General features: G+C 38.9%; 1 protein-coding gene across 1 annotated transcript in view; it reads right to left on the bottom strand.

The window, feature by feature from the left end:
* The window catches only part of si (sucrase-isomaltase (alpha-glucosidase)), a 115,785-nt gene that overhangs the window by 69,228 nt on the left and 23,617 nt on the right, over positions 1–22,940 (bottom strand). Inside the window, exons 2-6 of the mRNA XM_048604111.1 lie at positions 22,291–22,472; positions 15,481–15,652; positions 13,113–13,212; positions 2,060–2,172; positions 1,732–1,857 (exon numbers count right to left, since the gene is read on the bottom strand). Of these exons, the coding sequence (XP_048460068.1) occupies positions 1,732–1,857; positions 2,060–2,172; positions 13,113–13,212; positions 15,481–15,652; positions 22,291–22,472 (693 nt within the window). The remainder of the gene's footprint in view (positions 1–1,731; positions 1,858–2,059; positions 2,173–13,112; positions 13,213–15,480; positions 15,653–22,290; positions 22,473–22,940) is intronic.

Genomic DNA, 22,940 nt, shown 5'->3' with positions numbered 1-22,940 from the left:
ACAATATCAATAGCCTTAAATATTTAGAGAAAACTTTCAAAAAACTATGCAATAAATGACATTTACTGTATAGGTTTAATTCAACTTGCCTTGCATTTTAAATCCCTATGATGTCAGCTGCTGCCATTAAGGGGCATTCCCAACTCTTCTGGTGTCATTGGGAATGGTGTTTTTACTTTCTCCATGCTGTGTCAAGACCTTCTCTGTGTTCTATGAAGGAGGTTTGAGGGAGTGGCCAGCGTTGGAAGACTGGCCCTACAAAACATGGGCAGGTAAGTATGCAGTTTTCATGTAATTTGGGTCTGTTGGATCAGTTCTGATGTCAGTTGAAAGTTTTAGTCCAGACAGTAATAGTGAATGATTGATTGTTTTTCAGAATAGAAGATGTATAGTTGTACATCGCAGGGGTCAGTGTTGGAACCGTTGTCTTCCTTGATATATAAGTGAACTAGACTTGAATGTATAGGGCACATGTGGATGTCACAAAGTGTGAAAGTATTATGAATAATGAGGAAGTAGTCATCTGCTTCCAGAGTATATAGAGAGGTTGTTGAAATGTAAGGAAAATAGCAAATGACATTTAATACATGGATGTTAGAAGTGGTTCATGTTGGCAGAAATAATGAAAGGCAATTTAAAGCAAAGTACAATTCCAAAGGAGGTGCAGAAGCAGTAAGAGACTTATGAGCACACATATTCAAAAGGTGGTAGGGAAAGTTGCAAAAGTGCTTAATAATGTATACATGTTTCTAAACTTTTTACATAGGAACATTGGACATAAAAGCAAAGGTATTATAAATAAAACCACACAAAACACTGGTCCAGCTTGAAATATCAATCTTGTGCTTAGGCCACACTTTTAAGAGGATTGTGAAAACATTAGAAAGAATACAGAAAGGTTTACAAGAATGGCTCAGGGATGCAAACTTTTAATGTGAGAATAGTTTTTAAGAAAAAATTGGTAATGGAATGTGGTGTAGCTGGCTGAGCTGGCATTTACTGCCTATCTCTAATTGCCCTTGAACTGAGTCACTTGCTAAATCATTTCAGAGAGCAGTGAAAAGCCAACAATATTGCTGTGAGGCTGAAGCAAACCAGACCAGATAAGGAATGCAGATTTCCTTCCCTAAATGACATTAGTGAACCAGCTGGATATCAATGGTTGAACCAGCCTACAGAACATTCATTTAGATCTCTAGATTGCTAGTCCAGTGACTTTGCCAGTCTGGCCCTAACAAGGCTGAGACTGCAGTCCTGACAAAGTAAAGTTAAAGATATTTGGTGGAAGTGTTCAGAATCATGAGGGATCTTGACAAAATGAAGAGAAACTGCTCCTGTTGATGGAAGGGTCTAAACTAGGGGTCACTGATTTAACATGGTTGGAAAACGAAGCAACTGTGACATGAGGAAAAATTGTATTACGCAGCAAGTCATGAGTGGTTAGGATCTGAAATTCATTGCTTGAGTGCCCAGTGGAGGCAGATTAGATTGACAATTTTGAAAGATAAGAGGATAATTATCTGAGGAGTAAAAAGCCAGGGAATGGGATTAGCTGAAACACTTTTGCACAAAGCTGGCAGGGACACAATGGGCCAAGTATTCTCCTTTTGTGATGTTACCTTCTACAGTTTTATGCTTTCTCTGTCATAACGTTTTTAGTAAACAAACGTATCAAACTATTTTCTTTATGTTACTGATGTGATTTTTTTTGTAACAATGCACCGTACTCACATATGGCAGATTAATCTTTCTGTTCCTCGCTACTGTAGCTTCAACATCGCTGAGGTTTTTATAACCCCAGCGACTAAGTTGGAATCCCAGAGACCAGTATGCAGGCATTTTCGGTTTGCCAACCAGCTACATTATTTCAATTAAAAACAGAAATAAATATATTATGTTCATTATTGTACAGATTTCAATTAAAAACTTGTAAAAACACTTAACTCAGAAGTAGTTTCTCTTTAATAACACAAAATAGTATATGAAATTGGTTGAAAATCATGATTTTGAAATATTGTCTAGGTCTATTGCTAGTTACTGATAGTAATTGTATACGTACTGTTAAGTATTCACGAACAACATCCTCAGGTGAAGAACCCACAAAAATGTAGAAATCCAGAACTCCACCAATTGTTCTATATGTTATTGATGGACTTGGCTGAAGTTCAACCTCTGTCAAGAGAAGGAATAGAATCATTATCCATTAATCAGATTTAACCTGTGTGATCAACAGTGATAAATCAAAATTGGCTATTAACAGTGAGTATATAATAATGAAAAAGCATTTTGTGATACAGCCTTCCATGCTTTTATCTTTGTTGGAAAGGTATAATAAAAATAGTTCAATAATGGCAGCTTGCAGTTCAGAATATGTTTGTCCAATACCATACATGACTAATAGTCATACTAAGTTTCAGATCCATTATTTTGAGTGAGGTTTTCAATAACAATAATAAATTGTACTTGTAGTTAGCTATTTACATACTACAGGTAAAATTATAATATATAAAAGCACACTGGAATCAGTGAGTTGTACTCCTATGTTATGTCTGAGGGTTGAAAGTATGATATTTATATTTCAGAGAAATTTTATTAACAAATATAACACATTGGAAGGATGAAAAACAATGGAATTTAACTTCATTTCATTGCACAGAATAGCATATTTCTGTAAAAATTTTGTGTATGTTATTTAGATGAAGTATCAGTCTATTAAAATAAGTAAATAACAAAAGGTTATTAATCATGGATAAATTAATTATACGGGTCGATTACTTTCATGTGCTATTGTAAAGAATCAAGTACAAGCTTTGTGATAACATTATTTCATTGTGTCAATCATATTTAGCTCATAGTTTATATATTTAGAACATAACTTTGTTTTAGGAACATGCCATTTAGGTTTGAGGTTAAATGTAAATAAAGGAGCTTATCTGGATTTAAATAAAAGCTTAGAAATCCTGAAGTAGATGTAATTCAAACGAACTTAAGGTTATTTACACCTCAAAGTTAATCTATATTTATTTTGCAAGGTCAGAGATGGATGTAGGCATTTAAATAATGGAAGACTTGCTCTCAAATCTTACAGATACATGAAGGGTCTCCCCTTGAATAAACAATTTATGTTATGTATCAAATCTTCAGTTGTAAGAAGCTTTACAAACAAAAGGAATGCTTTGTGGGTTAGAGTGTCTGAAGAAAGGGCAATCACATCTAATATAAATTATTTATCGAGATCTCAGAATTAAAAGAGAGTTTAGTATCTGAGTATTTTTGAGTTAGGGATACTTTATGTTTCAGATCCCCAGCGATCCCACAATATTTTACTGTTAAACTAAAATTGCATTTGAGGACACCCCCACCCCCCCAAAAAATTTACATTGTCATAGAGCTAAGCTGTACAAAATGAGAAATTCCTTTGTTTAATGTCTCTGTGTGCTTGCTCCAAAGGCAGGCAAGTTGCATTTTTAGCTTTCACAGGCTATGGCTTACAGAGAAGATAGCCAAAGTTGATGGTTGTTAGTCAGGTCATCAAGCCAAGAAACTACTCATTTCATTGTCCAATAAGGAATACAGGTGGTCAATATTCGTTTGGACATTGAGAGGGAAAATAAGTTGGAAGAGTTAATTCCAGCACAGTTCGTGGAGAAAATTTACAGTAGTCCTCAAAAAAACTTGTGTCAAAGAAAGCAAACAGAAAGAATTAGTTGGGAATTATTGAGAAGAGAAACAGAAAAGGAGACTCAGGCATCCACAGCCAAGCGGTATTAAACAAAGTATCTTACTTTGAAGAATAGGTAAATCTGAGGAAAATTAAAGAAAATTCCAGAATGTTATGGCATACTTTTACATTCTGACAGAAGTAAATAATGCAAAGCTTTCACAATGTATGAGAGATTCTTCTGGAAAGTAAGATGTAAAAATCAGTGAACTACATATGCAGGTTTAAACTGTACTCTTAAGGTAAGTGTTTTTTTAAAGAAAGTATTTTATACACAGTAAAAGTTCCTTCTCCATTTTAAAAGGAGCCCTCTGTGGCACAGTTCTATTGGTCAAAATTAAATGTTTTGATTTCTCTTTAAATGTTAACAGTCCTTATCAAAATCACAGCAATTGATGCCGGAGCTAGGCACTAACATGGTAAATGCTACAGCCTAGAATGGTGCCTGACCTGATTTATAAGTAGGTCATATTCTATACGTAAATAATGATGTTTATGAGGAGTTTCATTGTGCAGTACAGTGGAAAGCAAAGTAAGCAACTATGACAGCCTAAAATTGTGTTTATGAGATGGCTTATCATAATGCCTACAAGTTATTATTTATTGTCCAAAATATTTTGTTTTAAAACCCATGTAAAGAAGAATGAAGAATGAAGTGTATAATAGGAACATGGTAATGCTTGCAGGAAGAATGAGCTAGTATTTATTGGTGATAAGCTCAAGGCTGATTCTGTCCACAAAAATTGAAAGCAGAATATGTTGTGGTGACAACCACATAAAATTGGGCTGCATATTCTGAGGTTCATCATAGTGCCCTGATGTAAGCATTAGATAAAAAGGTGAGCTTGTCACTTAGGTATGAATTGCACTCCTTAGGCTCCCAGCATCAATGTACATCAAAGGCCCATAATACAGTATCATGCTTAGATAGAGTGCCAGTGTCGCAGGGTTCATAAAAGCATGTCTACTGAAAGGAAAGATACCATTCCACTCAAATACAGTTAGGTACTGATGTTTTTCGTACCTAAGCAACCCAGTGCTTATACTGTCCACAGTACTTTTTGCAAAGTGCCTGAAACGTACAAGTTTGGAATTCTCTTCCACAGATGGTAGTTGATGCTGGATCATTTGTTAATTTTAAATCAGAGATAGATAACTTTTTGAGAAGCAAAACTATTACGGGTTACAGGTCAATTGTAGGTATATGGAGTTAGGCCACAGATCAGACATGATCTCATTGAATGGTGGAACAGACTTGAAGAGCAGAATGGCCTACTTCTGCTTCCATGTTCCTATATTTCTACCCATTCAGGAGTTGCTGTCATTTAACAATGCTGCCTTGACCATCCTCATGCATCCTGAGAGATTGCCTGGAACATCACAAGGGCACAACTTAACTCTTCCTTATTTCAACATTGAGCCATTGGTGGAGAAAGGGTATCATTCTCTGTTGAAGAACTGTGAGAATCCATGGAAGCTCAATAATTCCTATTTGGCATTACTTAAGTCATGCTTGGAATTATAGAAACCATGCAGTGTGGAGGCAGGCTATTCAGCCCATCAAGTCCACACTGACCTTTCCAACAGCAGCCCACCCAGACCCACCCCCAACCCTATCCCTGTAACCCTGCATTTCCTATGGATGATCCACCTAGCCTGCACATTCCTAGACACTACGGACAATTTAGCATGGCCAATCCACCTTACCTGCACATCTTTGGACTGTGGGAGGAAACTGGAGCATCCAGAGAAAACCCATGTCGACAAGGGGGGAAATGTGCAAACTCCACACAGACAGTCGTCCAAGGGTGGCACTGTGAGGCAGCAGTGCCAACCACTGAACCACCGTGCTGCACTGTATAGGTCTATTACAATATTTTCTGTTTGTAATACTAATACTGAATTTTAGTACATTATGAAAAAGGTGTATTTACAATTTTAGCACAATAAGTAACCACAATAAATCTTCCCTACTGTGCCTGACAAACATCTTTTACAATGGTTATTTTATAGTTATGTTTAACATTGGTGATAACAACAGCATTTGGTAATGAAAAGCCAATTGCAGTGTGCTGAAAAATGACCCAAAAGTTATTTAAATCCTCAATACAGTCAAGATCTAGAGATTTATGTCTGAATTGTTTTGGATGTGTTTTTAAGGTAAGCAGTGTAGTTTCACCATGTTACAACAAAGAACGAGTAACCACACATTCTTCAGCCCTTCAAGATGATAGTTATAACTACAGAATAGCCTTCAAAGTGATGTCCTAACCATCTCTCCCCTCCCGACTACCTCACAGACCATAAGAAATAGTAGCAGAGTAGGCCATTCAGACACTCAACCCTGTTCTGCCATTCAATAAGATCATGGCCATTCCCTGTCCTTTCGCTGTAACCCTTGATTCCCCATTGATCAAGAATTTATTCAACTCAGTCTTAAACAGGGCAAGGTTAGAAAAGCAGAGATGTGATGATGAACAGGTATGCCTGCACCTCATTAGAATCTAGGAGCAAAGCGATGGTCATAGCATGGAATTAGGTTTAACTGAGGCTGTTACATTGAAAATATTCTTCATGATAGTATTTTCTTGCTTTATGCATGTTGTCAAATCACTTTCATTCTGTTATCCAGGAGAAAGTATAAGCTACAGATACTATGTCAATGTATCTCTTGATACTTTGTATGTATCTCCATGTATGTCAATGTATCTCCATGCAGTTCCAATTCCCTTATCCCAATACTCCTCTTTTGTATTTTTCATTCAGTTTCCCAAAATTACATAAACGATCTTGATGATAGAACTGAGGGTATTGTTGCTAAGTTTGCAAATAATACAAAAATAAGTGGAAGGAAAGGTAGTATTGAGGAAGCAGGGAGGCTGCAGAAGGAGTTGGACAGGCTAGGACAAAGAAGTGGCAGATGGAATACAATGTGGTTAAATGTGAGATTATGGACTTTAGTCAGAAGAATAGAAGTATAAACCATTTTCTACATGGGGAAAGGCTTCAGAAATCCAAATCACAAAGGGACTTGGGATTCTCTAGATTAGGAAGGTAAATTCAATGTTAGCATCTATTTCAAGAGGGCTAGAATGCAAGAGCAGAAATGTACTGCTGAGGCTGTATAAGGCATTGGTCAGACTGCATTTGGAATATTGTAAGCAGTTTTGAACTTCATATCTAAGGAATGATGTGCTGGTGTTGGAAGGGGTTCAGAGGAGGTTGACAAGAATAATCCAGCGGATGAAGGGCATGTCATATTTGGAACTGATGACGATTCTGGGTCTGTACTCAACAAAGTTTGAGAAGATGAGAGGGGATTTCTTTGAGCCTTACAGAATACTGAGAGGTCTGGATAGAATGGATGTGAAGAATATGTTTCCACTAATAGGAGAGACTAGGGCCCAAGGGTACAGCCTCAGAGTGAAGGAATGACTCTTTGGAACTGCGATGTGGAGGAATTTCTTCAGCCAGACGGTGGTTAATCTGCAGAATTCCTTACTACAGAAGGGTGGGGAGGCCAAATCATTGAGTGCTTTTAAGACAGAAATAGATAAGTTTTTGATTAGTAAGTGGTCAAGGGTTATGAAGAATGAGGTTGAGAAATTGGCCTAATTCTGCAAGCTTTCAACACAGTTCAACAATCTGCCTTCTGACATTATTCATATTTTTGAAGTACAGCTCTGAGGAAGTGGCAATTGCTCTGAGATGAACAAAACTTCTGTCCTCTCTCTCAGTTACAGCAGTTCTGCTCTCAGCACTGCTGTTCCACCAGTATACTTGCTAATGGCACTCTTTCAATCAGTTTGCCCAGACTATTGCCATTCCTTCTAGGTTGGTATGGTCTTGAGCCAGACCCTCCGAGCCCAGAGCTGCTCAAAGACAAAGACATTCTGCAAGCTCATCTGCAGACTACTCCAGCAAATGTTGTCAGCTTTCCACCAGCCATATTGTAATCTTTGTAGTATAACTGCACAGGAGCACGAGAACAGGAAAACACATGCAAGTTAGGCACTAAGGGAATGCATGAAAGTGAAAAATTCAATTTTGAATTGAGGTATTGTGTGATAAAGTTATGGAATGGCTTTTAATGGTGGGTGTTGTTTCAGGATTTTATCTGGAGGATACTATGATGATACATTGCAGAGTAATGTGAAGTTGAGGATTTGTGAAGCAAGAGCAATGTGGCTATATTGTCTGTAAGCTGTGTGCATTTGAATCATCTACTAGAGAAAATAAAGTTGTTCGCCCCATGACTCCATGTGCATCCCACAGCCTCAAATCCCAGGCTTTCTGGACCATTGGTTGGCATGCAACCACACAGCCACTTCCACAGCATCGGAACTCCAGCCACATTGTGATGGGATGCAAGTCCAATGCAAGGAAAGAGCAGGAGGTTGGCTTAGGGAAGGGGCAAGGGAAGAGACCAAGCCACAACTCCAGTGGAAAGCTCCCTAAGAGAGTTTACAGTCTGCAGTAACAAGGAGGATCAGATAGCATGAGGTTTGTGGAGCAGGTGGCTATTCCAAAAAGATGTAACAGAAGTATCGTTTTTCATTTATACTTTAAACTGTTTTCTTGAGAGGATAAGTTTAAAATATATTCAAAAGAAACACAAAGGCATCTTCAATTCCTTAAAGAAATTCGGAGTACATTTCAAAAGGGAGTGGTTTTCCAGGATAATCAAAATCAAGGTCCCATCTTCAATACAGAAACAGAAGGTGAGAATTATTGAGATTTTCCTCTATCATGAAACTGAGGATGTCTTATGTACTATTTGTTCTAAAGCAATGCTGGAGGTTGGTTCAGCACTGAGGAAAAAGTGGTATCTTTGGAAACTGGGTTACATAACATGATATTTGATCCAAAAAAGTGCAGATGTATGTCACTGTTGTTTTGGATTTGTAAATTAAAGGTGGAATTTTACGAATGCTTATTGAAACACTGGGAGATTGTGAGGTGATGGTGAAGTGTTCAGAACATAAAAAGATTAATCCCTGTATGGTGAAGAATCTAACTGATAATTTCGCACTTGCAGTGGACGTGAATGCATCCAACCTTTCTTTGCAAAACATGCTTATGACAAAGTACACAGAGCTGATGGAGCAAAAATTATAGTGCAAATTGTATTTCATACATTGGTATTGGATGAAAATACAAACATTTCAGTTCAAAAATGTTGATTTTGTACATCACGTTTTAACCATAATATGAACTGTTTTACAATATTTTCTTGCAGGTATTTTGAAACTGATTGCTTATGAAGTGTGTCTATTGTTACAGCAATCAAGCAATTTTATGTTAATAGTGACCTTAATTTACAGAAGATAATGTTTATATCAGCTACAGCTTCTGTTGTGTTTGGAAAGAAAGATGGAGTAGTGGCCATATTGCAATGTGAAATCATATATTTGTCAGAACAGTAATGCAGTGCTCATAAAGAAGATCTTGGAACAGGTGAAGCTTGGAAACAGGTCTCAATTATACAAGATATTGAAATACTTCTACCAACAATGTATACAATATTCAGCTGCGGAAAAAGGATGATTTGAAGAATTTGCCAAAGACAGAGTGAAATGCAATGGCATTTCATTCTCTGAATGAATTGAGATGGCTGTCACGACACTTCGCAGTAAGTGCACTTGTGCAAAACTATAATATTTTGCTGTTTTCTGCACAATGCAAGTGAATAATTACAATGATCCAATAAACAAATTTTGCCTGAAAATGCTCAGAAAAGCCATAATATTGTGTTGTATTGACAGCTCTGAACCATGGTCTAGGTGAACCGGATCACTGCGCATTTTCTTTCAGAGATGTTGTTGCACAATAATTGAAGCTATGCAATTTGCAAAGGCCAAGACTAATAAACTGAAGACTCAGTATCTAGGTGAAACTGTTTATTGGAGTGATGAAAATAAGAGGTTCTGACTGCTTTCAACAGTAATATTTGACACTGCTGCAAACTGTAAATTTATTCACCATCTAAGCAACCACCAGGGAAGCAGATTTTTCAAACAGATCAGGCTGCAATTGCAAATGTAACTAATTATAAATTTGGAAAAGACAGTTGTATGACTGATATGAAAATATTTCACTCTTGTACCCAACTATATAGAAAGTGTGGTCACAAAGATATGAATAATATTCCAATTTTAAATTTATGGCTGTGGAAAACGTCAAGATTGGTTCTATTTGGATATTCAGGGATTTAGTGGACCACGCCCTAAGAGATGACATATTTCAAGAAATGTCCACTCCTCTGGACCTTGTTCAACATTTTAGGTATCAAATGCTGACTGTAAGCATAGATTTAGTGGAATAAACTTGATTAAGTCTAAATCCAGAAATAGATTAAAAACAGATTACTTTGACAACTTGATGCAAATAGAGTCATATGTTTCATCTGGACAAAACATCTGCTTGGATGTGTATGCAATCATTAAGCAGCAAACAAAGATAAGTGCTAAAAGCTGCCCACAATGGAGTGAATAAATTATCAGTGCCATTTTTTTCATCGTGTTTTATATGTGGTGCACTTGGATAGACACTAACTGGGACCCCAGACTTCTGAGCCAAGCAAACAATTTTGTTTATTTTGGCTGCCTTCCTATGCAGTGATACTTGCAAAATGTTAAAATGGCTTCAATTCATGCTTGGAGTTACCACTGAGCATAGAAATTGATGACTATAGTAAACTTTTAAGGCCCCTGCTGCCACTTCTTTATTCTGCACCGTGGCTGTAGGTGTGATTGTAGGAAATTGCAGTTTAGTAATCAGCTACTTGGTGAAATGTAGGTGCATCATTTGTGACTCCTCAGGTAATGGAGCAGTCCATATCCAAATGCAGCAAAACATGGACAATATCTAGACTGAGACTGTAATGTGGCAATGATCATCTCCATTTGAGAAAATCTAACCATTGCCCTTTGATATTCAATATCCTTACCATCTTTGAATTCCCTCACTGTCAACATCCTTGACTACAAACTGAACTAGACACACCAATACAGTGGCTACAAGAGCAGATCTGACGCTAGAAATCCTGCAGCGAGTAACTCACCTCCAGAATTCCCAAATTATGCTCAACATCTATAAGGCACAAGGCAGGAGTGTGTGGAATACTCCCTACTCAGCTGGATGAGTGCAGCTCAAATGACACATAAGAAGCTGCACGTCATCCAGAACAAAACAACCTGCTGAACTGACACCACATCCTCAAACATCTATTCTCTCCAGCAGGAGGAATAGTGTGCATCATGTACAAGATGCACGAAGGATCCTCCTTAGCTCCAAAGTCCCCTATACAGAAACTTTCAATTCCATTATCTTTACCATTTAGAAGGACAAGAGCAGCAGATACATGGGAACACCACCTGCAAGTCCACCCACCAAGCCACTCACCATCCAGACTTTGAAATATGTCAACTTACCTTCCTAATCACTGGCCTTATTCTGATTGATCTTTTCAATTAATCTGATCTCACGACAAACTCTAGCACCACTAGCTTGTGAACAAAAACATTTCTGATAACTCCTCCATTTATATAAATGATTTGGATGTTAACATAGGTGGTATGGTTAGTAAGTTTGCAGATGACACCAAAATTGAAGGTGTAGTGGACAGTGAAGAAAGTTATCTCAGAGTACAATGGGATCTTGATCAAATGGGCCAATGGGACGATGAGTGGCAGATGGAGTTTAATTTAAATAAACGTGAGGTGCTGCATTTTTGAAAGGCAACTCAGGGCAGGACTTATAAGCTTAATGGTAAGGTTTTGGGGAGTGTTGCCAAAGAAAGAGACCTTGGCGTTCAGGTTCATAGTCCCTCGAAAGTGCTATCCCAGCTAGATAGGATAGTGAAGAAGGCATTTGGTATACTTGCCGTTATTGGTCTGTACTTTGAGTATAGGAGTTGGGAAGTCATGTTGCAGCTTTACAGGACATTGGTTAGCCAAATTTGGAATACTGCGTGCAATTCTGGTCGCCCTGGCAAAGGAAGGATTTTGTGAAACTTGAAAGGGTTCAGAAATAATTTACAAGAATGTTGCCAGGGTTGGGGAGATTGAGCTATAGGGAGAGGCTGAATAGGCTAGTGTTATTTTTTCTGGAGCATCAATGGCTGAGGGCTGACTTTATAGAGGTCTATAAAATCATGAGTGACATGGATAGGGTGAATATACAGAAAGTCTTTTCTCCAGGGTGGGGGAGTAAGTTTAAGGTGAGAAGGGAAAGATTTAAAAGGGACCTAAGGGCAACTTTTTCACGCAAAGGGTGGAGAAGGTATGGAATGAGCTGCCAGAGGAAGTGGTGGATGCTGGTATAATTACCACATTTTAAGAGGCATCTGGATGGGTATATGAATAGGAAGGGTTTAGAGGGATATGGGCCAAATGCTGGCAAATGGGACTAGATTTATTTAGGAGAGCTGGTTATCATGGATGACTTGGACCAAAGGGTTGTTTCCATGCTGTGCAGCTCTATGACTCTATAACACAAAGCACAGTCCTTCCATCGACTCTGCAAAACCAAAGGAAAGTCAAAAGCACTCCACCAGAATGTTGAATCATAATAACTCAAGGCTGCTAGCACCTCAAGCACCAAATGCGGTTTCAGCTGGGAATATTTGGTGTTTTATAAGACTTGCAAGGTCCAAAATGGCAGATTAGTGATGAAATGGATTTTAGAGGCTGTTTGAAATCAGGACCAGCACTCTCTGCATTTGTCCAGCAGAGTTTGGAGGTACAATGCAGATCTTGCCAAAAGTCATTGTAAATGCTTTGGGATTCTATACTGTCAGTACCAACAACACGAAAGACAAACTTTGTAACTTTAATCTCCGACATCTTCTAGTTCTGAAAATGAGAAGTGGATCAGCCTGAAATCTCTTTCATCACAATAGCTAGCTAGCTTGTTAAGCATTTTCTGTTTTTCACTTCAGTATCATATCCTGATTAAAAACAGATTCTTGGCACAGGATTAACTAGCTGCAATTGCAAACCAAAACTGTAGAACCATGCTACATACTCAGATATTATTAATTAAAATGCAATTTGGTGAGTATTTTACTGAATCACTCTCCATCTTTCAATAAAAGGTAACATAGTCATCTGGAGCACACAAGACTCAATGAGCAATCCTGTGAAGTTTCTAAGGTTTGTACCTCCAGATCTCCACATGCTGAGTTTCTTTACCTCGGTTCTATTGCAGTGGTGAGAAAAGCCAAAAAGTATCTCTGATAGATGAAAGAATAAATCAGAGGCAATTCTCATACTTGTTCAAGAATCTGGATTCAGAACAGCAATGACAGATAAACATGTAATTTATCTGCTCACCCTCTGGGACAGTATTACCAGATCATCCCTTGTCATAGTCATTATAATATGCTTACCCATTGCATTGCTATTCAGCAAGAAAACACCAAAGGCTAAGCCATTCTCTCCTTCCAGACACATAAAGAAAGTGTGATGTCCATAGAGATTACTCATCTCCTGTCAAAGCAGAAAAGCAGCTTTAACCATCTTGAGAGTGCATATCTCATGCAACATTTGCAGTCATCAATTTCAATTTAATCTTAACAGCCCCACAGGCCTTACACCAGTGACAACTTTAAATTGCTTGAGGCAGTGAGCTTGGCAACAATTTACACTTACATGGTCTGGAATGAAACATCTACCTGTGTTTCTCAAGAATAATATAGGCACCAAGCAAAATGGGAAACAGTGTGTAGGTGCTGTTACAACTCAAGAATATTCCATCCTCTTTTCTTATGATCAATACCAAGAATGACAGTTGCAAGCAAGACCATACTGCCAAAAAAACTGGAAAGTATCCCTATAAGCAAATTCTTACACATTAAATTGGATTCCACGTTAACCTGTACACAGTGCTGGTTCAATGCCCATCATTGACAGTGATGTGTTTAACCACCTCAGCCTCATGCTTGGAAATTTCCAATGCAATCCCTTCACCCTGTCCTTTAAGACTTTTCTTAAAATATTACATTATTAACTAAACTTTTCTTATAAGTGTTTTGCTTGTCATCCAATGTTTTCCGTTCATTTCTACGATAGAGACAAAAGATAAATGCAATGCGTCAGATTTCTATGGATGCCTTTAAAAGTGGTGGGAGGGATGACTGTGCAGAATTACCACTTTGTTTCCAGTTTGTGCTTTTTTGCTGGGAAGGGTAGCAGCAAGAGTATGAATCAACCCCAAACTTAGCAGGGTCATTTGAAATTAATGTTAGTTAAAATAAATGCTCTTGAAGGGTAGATAAGATTTGTTTAAGTTTCATGATTGGAAGTTCTTTATTTGCCAGCTCTTTAAACATGAAATGAAAAGCCTGCAGCACTCAGAGTGATTGCAAAACTGGTGGCTGGTTTGCTTTGGTAGAGAAGTCATCTCATGTAGCTAGAACAAAAATAAATAGAGTTTATTGTCGATATTTCCAAGGGTTGTAAGTCAATGCCTATTATGAATACTTTGTTCAGTGCCAAAAGCTCAAAAGCCACTTATCTCAGTTGGGGTGAGCAGATTGCTTAGTTCACATTTTGAATGGCAATTTGGGAGGCTTTTAAAGGATTATCTGTCTTTGATGTGTTTACTGAGAAGAAATTTATTTATTTTTATAGTAGATCGACCACTGGAGCAGATTCACATGAATTGGCTTCATGAATGGCATTTTTTTCTCTGTATTTACTGTGAATGAATGAAAACTGTATTAGATTGTGAGAAGCTTTTTTTCTCAGCTCCATGTGACTCTGAGGCCTGACTACAGTGGTTCCTGGATAAGGGGTTGTCAAGTGGCATGGGAAGTGTGACGTTGCATAGATTGGCATGAATGTGGCATGGAGTTATAAGGTTGCATGGTTGGGACATGGAGGGCTAAAGGACCTAACAACTTTTAAAACAACTCAGACAATGTCTTCGCTCGTCGCTGTAGGTCTTCTACCTAGCACAACTTGGCACTCACTCGTATCACGTTACATGCAATAGGCACGTTATATTCAAGGCAGACCTGCTGAGCTGTAAAATTTCCAAATCAATCTACTAAACTCCATTGCACATATCCAGCTTGATCAGTGTCATACTGAGTGAACAGCCAATCACATGAGGTAATGAAAGATTGCTTATCTAACTGCATCATGGCATGAGTACAGAGTCACAAGTTTTTGCATGGGGAGAAGAAAGAGAACAAGTATCAAGAATATAACAGTAGGAAAGAAAAGAAGTAATATCTGATTAAGATGACTGTTTCAATGAAGATAATTTGTATATATCCCTTTCAAGTGTGAGTAAACACCACTTCAATAGTTTTTTTCTTCCTTTTAGCCATCACTTCCTGATAGAAAATCGATTTGAATAGTGCTAATTAAAGGACAAATACTGACCATAAAAATTACCCTGCTCTTCTTTGAATAGTGCTGAGGGACTTTTTTACAACTGCCATGAAAGGGTGCACTAGACCTCAGTTTAACAAAAGATGGCAACCCCAATGTTGCAGCATTTCCTCAATCTTTCACTTGCATGTCAGCCTTGATATTCAGACTCAGTCATCTGAAAGGGAACTTGAACTACAGTTTTCTGAAACAAATGCTGGCTGAATGTTCATTGCTGCTGACATAGAGTCTGTCTTCTGTACATCATTGTTCAATTGTTCCAGAATAAGGATAAAACAACAATGTGAAAACATAGCGTGTTTAAACATTTGATGGTATTACTTAAAAGAAAATTGGCATTCAAAATGGTTTTCATACCCCATTAGGAAATGCATCTCTGGTGAAGATAGGCCAGGTTTTCCAGTTAGTATCATGGCGATAGTGTTTATGAACATGTTCTCCTAGCCCGTAGATGTTGTGACTAGGAAGTTTTGCAGTTATTTGCAAATACTGATCAGCAAACCTCAATGGTGCCACCGAAGTGTCAAACCTACAGATAGAAATATATATTTTTCAAATTCTGTATGAAGTACCACTGAAAATATTTTATTATAAAAATGTAACTATAATCTATAACTTTCATTTATGCAGAAAATTTGTGTCCCTCTTTTTAACTGTTCACAACCAAAATAAGCCAACAACTTCACTCTCCAAGCAAAATTGTATTGTAAATGATCTTCCAATGAGCAATTTATGTTTTCTCAGTTCACATAATTCACATTCATCATACCTGTACCTTTAATCCCTGTACTTTATATGTGTTCCTAACAATTATAAGTTACCACAATTTTTGTTAAAAAATCCAATTTGTGAGACTAAATACATGTAAGTAAATAACATAACTTGACAAGTATGTAAGGTACGTTCTACATCACACTAGGGAAAATAAATCCAAAAATATCTGCAATGTTTGCAAAATTATTAAAAATCTATCATGTACACCAATGCTTATATCACATTTAACATTGTTCATTTTCACATTTCTCACTGTAAAATCCAGCGCACAGAGCTCCTGAATTCCCTGCATAAAGTTCAAGAATGATTTGATATGATATTTCAAATGCTTTGCTAAATGCACTATGACTTTTATCATAGATAATAACTAATTATTGTTTATCAAATTAATAGTAGTTATACTTAATCAGTCTGAGTTAATTTATAGATCAAAATACAAGCTGATTATATAGTTTTTTTCATTAGATGTGATACTTCGATAAAATTTATTTCAAGGTACAAACTCATTCTAAATCTGTAAATTACATTCTAGAGTTTCCATTTTGGACTGAACTGACTGAACTTTCATTGTGGTTACACAATGAAATTGCTCTGAAGTATGATTCAAGTTTCTGTCCAAATTCACTCGCCGAAACACAAGCATCCTACAAAATTCAAATGGAATCTTACAGTTGTTGGATGCTGCAGTTCCCCATAGAGATTCAAAATGGGTAAATGTGGCTATCAAATTTTATGCAAGGGTATCTTTCCAGGCTCGAACTAGAAACACTTGTAACGTTTTTAATGTTGGAAATGGCTGGCAGTTTGCTGTCCCCTGTTACAGAAAAGATTACTGAGGGTCTCTGTTCACAGACCCAACTAGATTTTGTTTTCACTTGCCAGATAACAGCAGAGACTAAGTAATTTTGCCAGGATTATAGGCTCCCCCACAGCGTAGGATTCGACTCACTTCATACAAACTGTTTTCTCGGCACTGCATGTTAACACTGAAATATATCACAAATGCAAGAAATTCAGTCCCTCAATCTTTGGCTGGTGTGTGACCATATGTAGCGAATCATGCAGGTCAATGATTTTGATCCTGACTGCAATTATGATGCCTTAATTATTATAACTGTCTGCTATGTATTCTGCATTTGAGCCGCAACAGCAAACAGACCAGGTGACACATGCTATCTGCTGCCTCTGATGCATGCTAGCTCATCGCGCCAATGCCCAATTGCATACAACGAAAGCTGTGCTATAACAATTATTTTAGTTCAGACCACTGGCATGCTGACAAAATAAATCTACTGCATAGATCACTCTGCATGAGTCCTGCAATACACAACAGAGCAAATGTCATGACTTGTGGTTATCTGCTGTAAACTGTAAATGCCACAAACAATTCACAGTTGTGGACCCAATCTTGATCTAAAGTACAATGGACAATTTCTCAGGTTTAATTGCTGCAGAAGCAGAAGCCTTCCAATATTCAAGTGCAACAATGGGAAGCAGTAAAAGGGAACCACCAATTCCCCATTCACCACAGTTTTACACATTATTATCCCGAAGTTGCTGACAATCATTGCATATTTGACCATAATCCAAAAATAAAAGCCAATAGAAAATAAACACCCTAAAGCAAATGTAAAATCAAAGCATGTCATGTTGCATATAAATGTCAACTAATAATTTTTGTGTTTTTTCTTAGTGCCTGCAATCTATTTGCCTTTGCTGTCCTCATACCCTATACAATGGCATATGAAGTGGGTTAGTTTAGATGGTTAGTTTGCAATGCAGAGTGACACCAACAGTGTTGCTTCAATTATTGCACCGCTGAGGTTATCAATGAGAGACTCTCCTCTCAACATCTTCCTTTGTCTGAGGCACGATGTCCTTCACGTTAACCCACCACGAATCCTCTGGGACTATGGCAACTTTGCCTTTACCTTTTACAATGTCATCTGCATGGTTATAGCATGGCTGCTGGAAGGCTGCTGACTTTCAGTAGAGGGCACTGCAAATGTCTTGGAATATGTGCCTTTATACCGCATTATTTCATTTATTTTGTTGTGAGTTAATGAGCCTAGGCTTGCCAAATCAGTTCTTAATCAGTAAAGGAATTTAGGAATGTTAAGAAAAGATAGGAAAGTGGAATTGAGAATTATCAAATCAGCCATGATGTCATTGAATGGTAAAGTAGATTCAATAGGTTGACTGGACTATTTCTGCTCCTATGTCTTATGGTATTTAAGAGTGTGTCTTGGATCACAGCGTGTATCCAAGCGGTTCTCTTCAGATTCGATTAAATATAATTAAGAGAAGGCTTGGCAATAGCAATTTACTTAAATATAGATATTTATTAAGTAAGAATAATGATCACAATGGCAATAATAAATTACTGTAGTAATAAATTACTAACAAGTGGAAATGAAAAGACAAAACAAGCAACAAGTCTCACAACTTTCTAGAAAAAGCGACAAGTCTCATGTTCTTCTGTCTGTCGGGGACCCCTCAATCAATGGCTGGTCTGGAGGCTGAGGTTCGTTCCCAGGACTGTTCCCGATTCCAAGCTGAAGCAAAGTCCAACAGCAGCAGCAGCTTATAACAAGATTCTCTCTCTCTTATACACTGTGACAAACAGCCAGCACAAAGAAAGCAGATACAGAAAGACAAAACTGCTGGCTGGTACAGAAAACACAGGATGGATAAACAAGTGCAGGTGTCATCTTCAGTTTGTAAAGGTATGTTCACAGGACTCATTCAAGGTCATGCAGCTTGTCAAGTATTATTCTAAACTTTCCCGGCCTATTTTCCCATCCTGTACAATCTATTTCTCATGCAGCTGTCGAATATCATCATTAACTTTTAGCCCTTTGGATCATTGTATATAGAGTGTTAACTTTCTGAAGACTTAGTAATACAGCTGAAAATGATTTTATCACAGAAAATAAGCATTGAATGACTTGATTTAAGCCATGAAAATGATTTGGAAAATCTTACGATGATTAGTCAGCTTCTCACTACATTAAATATATTTAATATTTAACGTCGTTTAAAATGTGTCAATCATTGTCTGTATGCCTAATAATCAATCTTGAGTTGAAAATCCTTCTTGATCAAAACAGAGAGGTCCAGGAAGGAGAGAGAGGTGTTAGAGATGGTCCAGGTGAACTTAAGGTTGGGGTGGAAGGTGTTAGTGAAGTGGATGAACTGTTCAAGCTCCTTGTGGGAGCACGAGGCAGTGCCGGTACAGTCATCGATGTAACGGAGGAAGAGGTGGGGTTTCGGGCCAGTGTATCTCAGAAAGAGGGATTGTTCCACGTAACCTACAAAGAGGCAGGCATAGCTTGGGCCCATGCAGGTACTCATGGCCACCCCCTTTGTTGTGATCCCACGAGGAGCTCGAACAGTTCATCCACTTCACTAACACCTCCCACCACAACCTTAAGTTCACCTGGACCATCTCTGATACCTCTCTCTCCTTCCTGGATGTCTCTGTTTCCATCTCTGGCAACCACCTGGAAACCGATATCCATTTCAAGCCTACCAACTCCCATAGCTACCTAGAATACATGTTCTCTCACCTGCAAAAATACCATCCCCTATTCCCAACACCTTTGCCTATGCCTCATCTGCTCCTGAGATGAGGCATTCCACTCCCGGACATCCCAGATGTCCTCGTGTTTTCAAGGAATGCACCTTCCCCTCCATAGTGGTCGAAAACACCCTCGACCGTGTCTCTCGCATTTCCCGCAACTCATCCCTCACACCCCTCCCCGCAATAACAACCAAAACAGAATCCCCCTCATCCTCACGTACCACCCCACCATCCTCCAGATCCAACGCATCATCCTCCGACACTTCTGCCATCTGCAATCCGACCCCACCACCAAAGACATTTTTCCCTCCCCACCCTTATCTGCTTTCCAGAGGGACCATTCTCTCCATGACTCCCTTGTCCGCTCCACACTCCCCACCAGCCCCACCATCCCCGGCACTTTTCCCTGCAACCGCAGGAAGTGCTACACCTGCCCCTACACATCCCCCCTCACCCCCATCCCAGGCCCCAAGAAGACCTTCCACATCAAGCAGATATTCACCTGCACATCTGCTAATGTGGTATACTGTATCCGCTGTTCCTGATGTGGCCTCCTCTACATCGGGGAAACGAAGCGGAGGCTTGGGGACCACTTTGCGGAACACCTACGCTTGGTTCACGACAAACGACCGCATCTCCCAGTCGCGAACCATTTCAACTCCCCCTCCCACTCCTTGGACGACATGTCCATCCTGGGCCTCCTGCAGTGCCACAAAGATGCCACCCGAAGGTTGCAGGAACAGCAACTCATATTCCGCTTGGGAACTCTACAGCCCAATGGTATCAATGTGGACTTCACAAGCTTCAAAATCTCCCCTCTCCCGACCGCATCCCAAAACCAGCCCAGCTCGTCCCCGCCTCCCTAACCTGTCCTTCCTCCCACCTATCCCCTCCTCCCACCCCCATCTCCTACCTACTAACCTCATCCCGCCCCCTTGACCTGTCCGTCCTCCCTGGACTGACCTATCCCCTCTCTAACTCCCCATCTACACTCACCTTTACTGGCTCCAACCCTGCATCTTTGACCTGTCTGTCTCCTCTCCACCTATTTTCTCCTTTATCCATCTTCTATCCGCCTCCTCCTCTCTCCCTATTTATTTCAGAATCCCCTTCCCCTCCCCCATTTCTGAAGGAGTGTCTAGACCCGAAACGTCAGGTTTCCTGCTCCTCTGATGCTGCTTGGCCTGCTGTGTTCATCCAGCTCTACACCTTGTTATCCCATTTTTACTTGGTTGGTTTTGGTTAGCTTGTTTTTCCTGATTCATGACCCCTCAGAGAAGGTATAAAACCGAGTCTGGATGAGGGAACATATGGTTTAGGTTTAGGTTTTGGGTAAAGGTAAGGGTAAGGGTTAGGGTTATGGTTAGGTTAAAAAAAAACTCTGTGGAGTTTGCATGTTCTGCCTGTGTCTGCAATGGGTTTCCTCCAGATGCTCTGGTTTCTTCCCACTGTCTAAAGATGTGCAGGTTAGTTGGATTGGCCATGCTAAATTGCCCATAGTATCCAGGGTTATGTAGGTTAGGTGGATTAGCTATGGGAAATGCAGGGTTACTGGAACAGGGTTGAGGGGGTGTGGGTCTGGGTGGGATACTCTTCAGAAAGTCGGTGTGGACTCGCACTGAATGGCCTGCTTCCACACGGTAGTGGATTCCATGATTCTATGAAGTTATGAAAGATAAACGTAAAAGGTCTTCCTCATGATGACATGTCAAACTATGTCCAACCACCCCATCCACTTATGGACGCTCATGATCATTCCATGCAAAACTATGTCCGAGCAACTTCCTACAGATCCGCTATTCCCGATGCCAAGCTTTGACAGCCTCATGCTCATTTGCTCACTGTACACTGCACAGAACAAATGAATCTATCGTGACAATAGAATATATAGAAAAGCTTTTTAAAAAGTCATTAATTGATAACTTCAATATTCTTAAAAAATACCCATTTCTGCTACCAGCCAATAGAAGTATCAATCATTCAGACATTTGTCAAAAACAGTAAGAGGAAGCATGTTCTGCAACTGACAAAAGAGATTACCGAGCCAGACGTATTAAACAAGAAACTTATTCCCTGGGGTTCAGCTGTTTCAACATGCTAATGAATGTCTAACTCTGTACCAATAATGCATAATGAGGCATGGCCCCTCTAGATTGGTATAGTACACGAATGGACGTAAGGGGACGTAGCTGGTTTGGAGGGCATGACGTCAAACGTTTAGGGCATGAGTAGTGTGTGGAGGTTGACAAAATGTTACTGTTGATGGCAATTTGGCCTTAATTTTCACATTATAATTCAGGTAATGTTCCACAGGACTGAGGCAGGATTGTTAAACAGCCTACCCCATCCCTGTAGCCACAATGATTGGCTCTGACTTATTTCCTGGGTCAGTTTGTCCAACTGCACCCATAAACCTCTCCTCACAGCAAGGAACATTCTGTCTTTGCAGGAACTTTCTCCTGAGTGGTGGGATAAGGCAGGAATGTTCTCAACTCACAGTTCCCATCTCAAGAATGAAAATCTAAGCCAATCTATAAGAAAATCTATTTAGAAAGATAGAATTTGGGGAAATTGATGCCGTATAAGCAACTAGGGTCTGTATTTTTTCCATAAAAATCACTTATTTAAACAGGTGGTAACCAAACTTTGTAACATAAAAACACCTTCATATGAAATTTCTATTCACCATGTACCTTTAATCTTCACCAAAAAGTAGAAAGATAAATTTCATATTAGTTTGATGATATATTGATTACAAATATCCTGTGTCAATAATGTGGTAAATATGTATTAGAAAGAAAATTGCTTACAGCACAGTTCTGGTGGACTTTCTCCTTATTGAAATTCCAAAAGGATTCTTAGAGAGCTCAACTTCATAATTAGGATTTGATGCTGCAGGACCCTCAAATGGTTTAATGATTTCATGTGGAACTTCAAATCGACTTTTGTTAGCATCTGTAATCTTAACATAAAGTCGACAAGATGAATTTGTCTGTTCGAAGAACATTACAAACATAATTAAAGCAATGCCTTAAACACCATTCTATTCACGAAGATATCAATCCGATAATAAGAGAACCAGTGTTTTTTTTCCCAATCGTTTTAATTAGAGGTTTTGGTAACAAATTATTTATTAATAAAACATAATATAAATATGTGAAAAGCTGAACATTTCAGTGTATTATAAAGAAAAATAAGACTGAACCTTATGCTGTTTTTTGCATTAGTACTAACAGCTGTGGCACCCACTTTCAATGTACTCAGTCCCTCCCTTTCTTCCATTACTGGAGAAAACGGTCCATATCAGGGCAACGACAGCCCTCATGGATCGAGGGGTATCTGACATTAAGTTTTTCGCACCCTCCCACTAGACGAGAATCCTGACTTTTACAGGAGAAGGTGTAGAGCTGGATGAACACAGCAGGCCAAGCAGCATCAGAGAAGCAGGAAGGCTGACGTC

Source organism: Rhincodon typus, chromosome 13 (genome assembly GCF_021869965.1).
Source record: "Rhincodon typus isolate 14 chromosome 13, sRhiTyp1.1, whole genome shotgun sequence".
In the NCBI taxonomy this organism is placed as follows: domain Eukaryota; kingdom Metazoa; phylum Chordata; class Chondrichthyes; order Orectolobiformes; family Rhincodontidae; genus Rhincodon; species Rhincodon typus.
This window is presented reverse-complemented; position numbering and strand designations above follow the sequence as displayed.